Source organism: Mycetomoellerius zeteki, unplaced genomic scaffold (genome assembly GCF_001594055.1).
Source record: "Mycetomoellerius zeteki isolate Tzet28-1 unplaced genomic scaffold, Tzet1.0 scaffold62, whole genome shotgun sequence".
In the NCBI taxonomy this organism is placed as follows: Eukaryota; Metazoa; Arthropoda; class Insecta; order Hymenoptera; family Formicidae; genus Mycetomoellerius; species Mycetomoellerius zeteki.
Window position 1 is genome coordinate 3,697,591 of NW_017257632.1, and position 9,265 is coordinate 3,706,855.

The 9,265-nt window shown below is 37.7% G+C and overlaps 2 protein-coding genes across 2 annotated transcripts in view; both read left to right on the plus strand.

The window, feature by feature from the left end:
- The first annotated feature begins 518 nt into the window (after window positions 1–518).
- Window positions 519–5,448, plus strand: Mdh2 (malate dehydrogenase 2). The gene is made up of 5 exons (XM_018457335.1): window positions 519–719; window positions 1,575–1,790; window positions 1,988–2,260; window positions 2,908–3,237; window positions 4,907–5,448. The coding sequence occupies exons 1-5, from the start codon at window positions 645–647 to the stop codon at window positions 5,033–5,035; spliced, it is 1,023 nt and encodes a 340-aa protein (XP_018312837.1). The 5' UTR covers window positions 519–644; the 3' UTR covers window positions 5,036–5,448.
- Window positions 5,449–6,152: 704 nt separating this feature from the next.
- The window catches only part of LOC108728458 (uncharacterized), a 4,563-nt gene continuing 1,450 nt past the window's right edge, over window positions 6,153–9,265 (plus strand). Inside the window, exons 1-4 of the mRNA XM_018457013.1 lie at window positions 6,153–7,876; window positions 8,153–8,317; window positions 8,611–8,766; window positions 8,943–9,159. Of these exons, the coding sequence (XP_018312515.1) occupies window positions 6,260–7,876; window positions 8,153–8,317; window positions 8,611–8,766; window positions 8,943–9,159 (2,155 nt within the window). The 5' untranslated portion in view covers window positions 6,153–6,259. The remainder of the gene's footprint in view (window positions 7,877–8,152; window positions 8,318–8,610; window positions 8,767–8,942; window positions 9,160–9,265) is intronic.

Consider the following 9,265-nt stretch of genomic DNA (forward strand, 5'->3'; position numbering starts at 1 on the left):
CCTACAGGATAAACAAGGACATCTATTGTATAGGCCGCGGCCTAAATGCACAGTGTAAACGTAGTCACTGTCACCAGGCTCAATTGATCTAACAAGACCAGTTAGTCCATCGGAATTGACCAATCGCATTTGTCATTTTGTTTGAAGAATTAACAGATTGGTCAATTCCGATGGATTAATTGGCCCAGTTAAGTTAACTGAGCTTGGTGACAGTGGCCCTTAAGCCTTAAGCTGTAAGAAATTGACCAATTAGTCGAATTCAAGGAGAATAATCGACTACGATTCGTTCTTATGGCTTAAAGCTTAAAATTCTATTGTAGATCCGAGGTTATAGAAAGCTTGGTGACAGTAACCCTTAAGATGCTAATACAGCTCTCTGATTGGTTCATGCACTAGCTTAAGACCATCTCGAATCTTGAGCACCGTCTATGGATTCCGCCCCAATGAGACTAGTGAGAGCGCCACCTGGCACCACCAGCTGTCAATGAATTTCTCACTGTTTCTCACGAAGAAGGTCACGCGAGCCGGAGCGGCGCGGCGAGCAGCGGCGAGTGTCTGAGATATATCGGGAGTGAGATTGAGAAAGTGCTCTTCTCGCGAAAATTTTCAAGATCATTTAACGCGTGACGTCCACTGCCATCGACATGCTGCCCCGATTCCTCAGGCCCGTCGTAAATGTTAGCCAGCAAGGCGCGAAACTATTGTCCACGAGCGCCACGGTAAAGTATCTACAGCGAACCATAAAACTTTAATCTATTTTCTGAGAATCAGTCGGAAATTAATTATCATTAATATACCGTGTGAATAATGTGTAATATTTTACTACCTTATGTTGCTAGATATTCCATAGTGCGGATAGTGATTCAGTGGAGCAATAAATCCTTAAAAAAGTCCTTTGAAAAATTATCTTTCAGAATCTTATTTCTCATGTAAATCTGTATCGACATATTCTTTTTTTATATACGCAACATATATATATATATATATACATACCAAGTTCACATCCTCATTAACATATAAGTCGCTGTTTATGATCACGTTTGCTATATCTTGTAGGATCATTGGTTCATATAATTAATGCGAGAATCTCTAATGACCTTTGACGACACATACGGCGCGACGGGAGAGATTAAGAGATATCGCTTGTCATCTATCATTATATATCATTGAACCACGAGTGCTGCAATCGTAATCGGAACACTGTTATGCAACTGCAAATTATTCAGTTCCAATGCTGACATGTTACATTGGCCCATCACGACATTTTTGGAACCTGATTGCGAAAAAAGAATAATTCCGATGCTTTGTTATACATATTTTTTTATGAATCCTTTACATTTTATATGAAAAAATGAGCTATAAAATAAATTAAATTTTTTAATACGTTGAAATCGATAGATGAGAATTGGAGAAATTTTTAAGCATTAATTGCAAATACAATTATTTAAAAAAATTTATTTACAATTATTTAACAGAATATTACTTGATTAATTAAACTCCTCGCCTGGATTGAGTTCTAGGCAAACTGTTTTTTTCAAAATGTTAAAATTCTAACTGTATTATTCTTTTTGCAGCGCGATGCGAAAGTCAGTGTCATGGGAGCAAGCGGTGGCATTGGCCAGCCACTGTCTTTGCTTCTCAAACAGTCCCCCCTAGTTACGGAATTATCGCTATACGATATTGTGAACACACCTGGCGTCGCTGCCGATCTCTCACATATGAATACTCCTGCAAAAGTTAAAGCCTATAATGGTCCGGAGCAACTCAAAGATTCTCTTAAAGGTTCTCAGGTATGTGTCATTATGGTACAAAAGATTATATTAGTGTCAGTATTTGATAGATACAGAGTTAGCCATACAAATATTTAATAGTTACACTTAAAAATGGTAACTTATCTTTTATTTAATTTATTTAATTCATTAGATTGAAATTAATCGATCTCGTTTTAAATTTTCACGATTTATTTATTTGTATGCATTACTTTTAGGTTGTTATTATACCTGCGGGTGTTCCACGCAAACCAGGCATGACACGTGATGATCTGTTTAATACGAATGCCTCCATCGTCCGGGATCTTGCCGCTGCGGTGGCCGAAGTTGCGCCAAAGGCTTTTGTAGCAATCATCTCAAATCCAGTCAACAGCACAGTACCGATTGCGAGTGAAGTGCTACAGAAGGCGGGTGTTTACGATCCTAACCGTGTATTCGGAGTGACTACTTTGGATATCGTCAGGGCAAACGCCTTCATCGCGGAAGCTAAGGTATTCAATACAGCAATATACATAAAATAATCTTTAACTTATGCACAAGTAAATATTTTTAATGTTATCTTATGTTCCTAACACAAGCAAAATTATCTCCGCATTAAAATGGATATATACGTTCCGAAAGTTACTATAGCAACTGTAATAAATTAAGACTTCATCTGTTTTGATCAAATATCTCGATTAAATTTTTTTTCATCTGTTTCTCAAGTACGAACATTTAGCTTCAGATTGTTCTATATGTAAAGGATTAAACATGATAATATACATATATATAACACAAGAAAGAATTTATAAAATTTAACAATGCGTTTGCGGATAAAACCATATTCGATCAGGGATCTTGGTGCCTAATATTTTTGTGTAAATTTTTACACTTTTTAGTTTAAACAAATTGTGCCTTGATCAAGTATAGCTCCTCTTTATTCAATATTGTTTATAAGATTTATTCTTTGTTTTTAACATGATGATCCCATATATAAATGTAATGAATAATTAAAAGACGTCGAATGCAACAGTATTAATTTTCGCTCAATGGCATATTGAATTGGAACGATAAATATGTGTCGCTTACTTTTTATCTTCCGTCAATAAAAAAAACAATTGTTAAGATACTGATAATACTGAAATGGTTGCTTTTTTAGGGCCTTGATCCGCAGAAAGTCAACGTCCCAGTCATTGGCGGACATAGTGGCATCACTATTATCCCGTTGATCTCGCAGTGCACACCATCGGTTTCCTTCCCGGATAATCAGCTGAAAGCGCTTACCGAGAGGATTCAAGAGGCCGGTACCGAGGTCGTTAAAGCTAAGGCAGGAACTGGATCCGCGACTTTGTCCATGGCTTTTGCTGGCGCACGATTTGGTCTTTCATTAATAAAAGCGTTAAATGGGGAAACAGGTATCATCGAGTGCTCGTACGTCAGGTCGAATGTCACTGATGCCAAGTACTTTTCTACGCCGATACTTCTGAGCGTAAGTAAAGATCTCAAAATAAACTGCTTAACACCGCATTAACGCTTGTGCTATTATACACTTTGAAAAGAAATGGCTTCAAATAAAAAATTATCTTCTCTTCATATACGAGGGTCGTTTGAAAAGTCCGTGCAAAAATAAAAACTACTTAATTTTTTGGGGTAAACTTTTTTTATTTTTCAACATAGTCACCTTTTAGGCTTATGCACTTCGTCCAACGCTGCTCTAATTTGTTGATCCCTTCCGAATAATAGGATTTGTCCAAGTCTGAAAAATAGCCATTTGTTTCTGCAATCACCTCCTCGTTTGCATAAAATCTTTTTCCCGCCAGCCATTTCTTCATATTGGGGAACAAATAGTAGTCCGAGGGAGCCAAGTCTGGAGAATAGGGGGGATGTGAAACGAGTTGGAACCCTAATTCCATTAATTTTGCGACCACAACTGCTGAGGTGTGAGCTGGTGCGTTACCGTGATGGAAAAGGACTTTTTTGTGGGCCAATCGTGGGCGTTTTTCTTGCAGCTCGGTTTTCAAACGGTCCAATAACGATGAATAATATGCACCTGTAATAGTTTTACCCTTTTCCAGATAGTCGATGAGGATTATTCCTTGCGAATCCCAAAAAACAGTCGCCATAATCTTTCCGGCCGAAGGAACGGTCTTCGCCTTTTTTGGCGCAGGATCACCCTTGGTAACCCATTGTTTAGATTGTTCTTTAGTCTCAGGAGTGTAGTGATGTATCCATGTTTCATCCACAGTGACGAAACGACGCTTAAAGTCCTGCGGATTCTTCTGGAACAGCTGCAAACCGTCCTTGCAACACTTCACACGATTTCGTTTTTGGTCAAGCGTGAGCAGTCGCGGCACCCATCTTGCGGATAGCTTTGTCATGTCCAAATGTTGGTGCAAAATATTATGCACCCGTTCATTCGAGATGCCCACAGCATTAGCAATCTCACGCACCTTCAATCTTCTGTCATCCATCACCATATCATGGATTTTTTCAATGATTTCTGGAGTAGTAACCTCAACAGGGCGTCCTGAACGTTCAGCGTCACTTGTGCCCATATGGCCACTCCGGAAATTTTGAAACCACTTATAAACTGTTCTAATCGAAGGTGCAGAGTCACCATAATGTTTATCAAGCTTCTCTTTAGTCTCTTGAGGCGTTTTGCCTTTCAGAAAGTAATGTTTAATCAACACACGAAATTCTTTTTCGTCCATTTTTTGAAAATCACTCGACTTCCTCGATTCAAATGAATGCCAAACACAAACAAATAGACCGATCTGGCTAAAACGTGGTGTGTGTTCTTCCAAGAGATGCTACTAACTAAATCTAACCTTGATACGCGCCAGTAGTGCCATTTCTCTGACTTTGCACGGACTTTTCAAACGACCCTCGTACATGATTTGTTTTTTAATCAATATAAAAATGTATTTTTTTATTATATGTTGTCTATTCTTAGAATAATATGATACAATTCAACTATTCAATTATTGTTACATCATGTATTTCATAACAAATATACATATTTCGAAAAAATATTCGAAAGAAAATTTCTTAGGAAGACTATTCCAAATAAAAATGTATAAAAGATGTTTTGCTTTATTACATAATTACAGCATTAAAAAAGATGAAAATTTTCATTTGGAATTTATTTGAAATTTCAGAAAAATGGAATTGAGAAGAATTTGGGATTAGGTAAACTAAGCAGCTTTGAGCAGAAATTGCTGGACGCCGCCATCCCGGAGCTTAAGAAAAATATTCAGAAGGGAGAAGACTTTATAAATAAAAAGTGAGATCTCTGTCGGGCCTAGTTGGATAGAGCGTGATCTGTCGAATTGCGTGCGATGAGAAATGCCGGCCTTCCTTGCTCGCCTTGCAATTATGATAGGTTATCACAACAATCGAAATTTTTTAATCATGAAAAGCGCATAAGTCTGTGAATGTATCTTCCATTTCTCTTGATATGCATGTTAAAAATGTAGAATTGCGGACAGATTATCGAATATTAAGATCATGTAGTATAAGTGAAATATGTATAATAATTGAAAGATATAGAAACTATAGAGAAAAATTATATCTGTAATAGGAAATTATGTAAAATAAGGAATAAAAATTGGACTTTTTCAAAATTGGCATATCTGCTCGAGCAATTTTTTGTGTACGATGTAGAAAAAGTTTGAATAAACGCTCTTTCGACTAAACGTAAGAAAGCCTAGTTTCTTTCTCTTTGATCACAGATTTTACACTTGTATTTAATATGTGATATTACTACTTTAGTTCTGTTAATGCGTTTCAAGATTAGAAAAAATTATGGCGCGCGGTTTGCAGAATTGGATATGTACGTATATAAATTCACATAGAAATATTTAAGCACTAAGATCCGCTTAGAACCGAATATAGGATTTCTCTTATTTAATTAGTTTTATATATTTGTTCTCACGAATTAAATTTAAGTTGAAATTTTCTTCGAATGAAAGTTCAACTTGCCTGTATATTATGACTTTGACGATCAGATTTCATAAATTTACTTTAAAATCGATTTTAAACAATAGACTATACAAGAAGATCAACTTAAATACGACGAAATTATGCCCGTTTCTACTAATATAGTTTAATTGTAATCTCGGTTCAATTGTCTTCTTTTTTCAAGTTGTAAGAATTGGAAAAAGAAGATATTAAAGTTAATCTTTAATATCTGATTGATAGAAACGGATATTAATCGGTAGTATCTAGATTTATACGCGCATGACGGGAAGTTACGTATCGTCGTATGTAAATACCGAACCACAATAATACACAAGTAGACAACCTTGAAATGAACAGTAACGAACTCTCAAGCGTGGATACAATAATTCTCTCGTATCCGTAATTCGTACGAAAGTAGCGCAAAAACGCGCTTTGAAATCTGATTAAATCGCGCAATTTTAATAAAGAGTGCAAATAGATATAATATTTAATTTATCGCGAGACGATCTTGTATATAGTACACAGTGATATTATCCGGATACAAATATTTCATGACGAAACGCAAGCACAAACGATCGCGGAAGAAGGCGAAATTTCTGAAGGTGCAGGAGTCTTCTCAGAAAAATGTCCGGCCGGGATTCTTTGATCGGAGAAACGAAGATAAAGAAACGAGCGATGCTTCGCATCCGCATCAATGTTCTCCGGAATCGGTGCTGTTCGAATCGCCTCACGTGGACCCGCTCTGCGGTAATAAGCTCAGTCCGGAGATCGTTTCCAAACAATCTAAGACGAAATTGGAGGGCTTCAAGAATGATTCGGAAATCGAGATCGCTGCGCGGATGATAGAGCAATCGAGTCCGATCTCCTCCAAGTATTGCAAGTCGAAGCTTCGGATTTACGATACCAACTGTATCAATGATTATTCTAATAATTTAGAAAACTGTGAACGCGAGCAGAATGCTATCAAATCGATTGCCAGCGAGCCGTTCGATCTCACGGAGAATTATTCATTTTGTTTATCGTCCTTGAGCAATGAGACAAACAACAATAGAATGGCCAATATAACATACGATGAGAGATCCTCGAATACCGTTGATGAAGAGGCCTATCGAAATATTTCGAGATCAACGATATTTCGCTCCAATTTGGAATCTCAATCGCGTGACGACGTATGCATTTTCGCGAATGTCTTAGAACCTGCGAATTTCGATGAAAAACGATCTCCCAGCTCGAATCAACGAGAAGATCACTATAATATATTTGAAACGATAGACGATTGTTATTTATTAGATAAGACGTTTTCGATGAACGACGATCTCATGCGTGACATAAATGGTTATCTGGACGAGCAATCGTCGACGATGATCGCCAACAAATTGGGGATGGATCGCATCTCGAAACCCCGACATTTCGAGATTTTATGCGAGACCGACGAGCGGAGCGAGCTCGGATTATCAGTCCGTAAATCCGTCGATGGATCTGACGATGGATTGCGAAATAATTTGGACAATAACAAGAGGAGGACAATAAAATCGAGCGACAATAAAAAATTCGACGTCGCGCTCGAGAAGATCGGCGAACGTTTGACAGCGAATTGGCGTGAGTTCCGAAAGATCTTCGCGTATCTGCGGCGAATGAACGGCGCGGGCGGGAAGACTCGCGGCGCGGACCGCGAAGACGACGACGCAGTCGAAACTAGCGAGTTCTTGTTACACAAGTACAGGAGGTTCTCCGACATCTCCGTCTCGACATTGTCCCTGCCCTCTATGTTTTGCACAGCTTCGACTTCGCCGAGGAAACTGAACCATCAGCATGAATCAATTAATGAATGCGAAAGATCGAAACGAGAAACCGAAAGCGAAAAAAGCGAAATTCCGCCGGAGTCCACAACGCCTCGCATCGGATTGATGAATCGCTGTCGCCGAACGACCTTAACATTCGGGGATGAGGACGAAGGAGAGGCGGCGAGGCACCGGGAACCGGCAGTTCGCGCCCCGGACATCACGGATCCGCTTTCGGAAATGAAGAAGAAAGATGAGGAGCGTTCGCTTCTGTTAGATTTGCCATCGTTCTGTAAAATGCCTCATCAAGACGTCAGCCACTTCCCGGAATCAACGACCGCTTCCAAACTGTCTGGTCATGATTGTCGTAGCGACTCTCTGCAAAAAGTATACATCTCTCTCTCTCTCGTAATATATGATTTTTAAATAAAACAGTGTAAATAAAGTATTTCTCATGATTTTGTCGTAATTCAATATAATATGCATTGAGGGAAAAATAGAAATCTTTTATGGAGAATTTTATCAAAAAATAGTGTTTTATATATTTTCACTTGTTCGGTTCTCGCGTGAAATTGCTGCGCGTCAGATATAAAGCTGCCCTTTACAAATTTATTCTTATGATGATAATTTGAAATTTCTTTCTCTGTGTTTTCAAATAATTAGACAGAATATCACTGGAATGGCTCTCGTAATCACCAGGCACCCCAAACGGTTCGAAACACTCCCAGTCACGTATTTCGACGAAGAAACATTACCCGTACGATAATCACATGGGTGATCGCTATTAGCATTTGGCTGATAAAGAAATTGCTGCATCTCGTAAATGTTGTAAGTTTCTTATAATTTGTTTAAAATGAATATTCTTGTTTCCTCACTGCACCTATATTGAATTACAGTCAAATTTTTCTATAATTCTTAACATATTGAAATCGAACAAATTCTTTGATATTCTTAACACTTGGAAAAGTTTTTTAATCATAGAAATAATTTTATAAATAACTTTAATTACACATACGTGTCTGTACGTAAATATTTTTTTATTACTTAATGTCTTACTTGTAACATTACTTGTACATCTGTCTATTTTAGGTAAAATTGATAATAATCAATTTTTTTTACAGGGTTACAAAAAACTGCAACAGAAATTGATCGTTCCGCCTTTATGGAGTTGTTGGACAAAGAAATTTGATCATCTGGTGGAAACAATGAATTCCGAAAAGGAAATGTTGCATGCAATGTCGGAAAGGATGACGCGACTTTCGGAAGATTTCGACCAGGTAATAAGATTACTCTCAAATTCATTATTTGGTCCTACATCGTGAGACTGAATTTAAAATGTTCAAATTATATTCTTATTTCTTTATGAATTTAAAAAAAAATGATAAATATTTTGTATATTTAAAAATCTATATACATATTTTGATATCACGTACATCTTTTTGATCCGTCGTAGATACGAACAAACACCGAAACCACTCTTAACGCTCTGACAACCAATATGAACATCTTTCGTGAAACTAGTAAAAAAATGACGGAAGATAATACGGCATTGCTTCTGGAGCTAAAGAAATTGCGTGAAACGCTAGAGGAAGTCCGACTGAAATCTTCGCAACAGGTCTCCTTACCTACTTCGTGTCCTTTTCCTCATTCGTCTGCATCTCCTTTTTCACCTTTACCTTCTTCTCCATCTTCATCTTTTCCTTCTTCTTCTTCTTCTCTTCCTCCTCCTTCTTCTCCTCTTCCTCCGCCGCCGCCGCTACCCTCTTTGGAATTTGC

Coding starts and splice junctions, on each gene's coding strand:
- Mdh2 (XM_018457335.1), top strand. CDS start 645: ATGCTGCCCCGATTCCTCAGGCCCGTCGTAAATGTTAGCCAGCAAGGC. Junction 1,791..1,987: donor ATTCTCTTAAAGGTTCTCAG/GTATGTGTCATT, acceptor CATTACTTTTAG/GTTGTTATTATACCTGCGGG. Junction 3,238..4,906: donor CTACGCCGATACTTCTGAGC/GTAAGTAAAGAT, acceptor TTGAAATTTCAG/AAAAATGGAATTGAGAAGAA.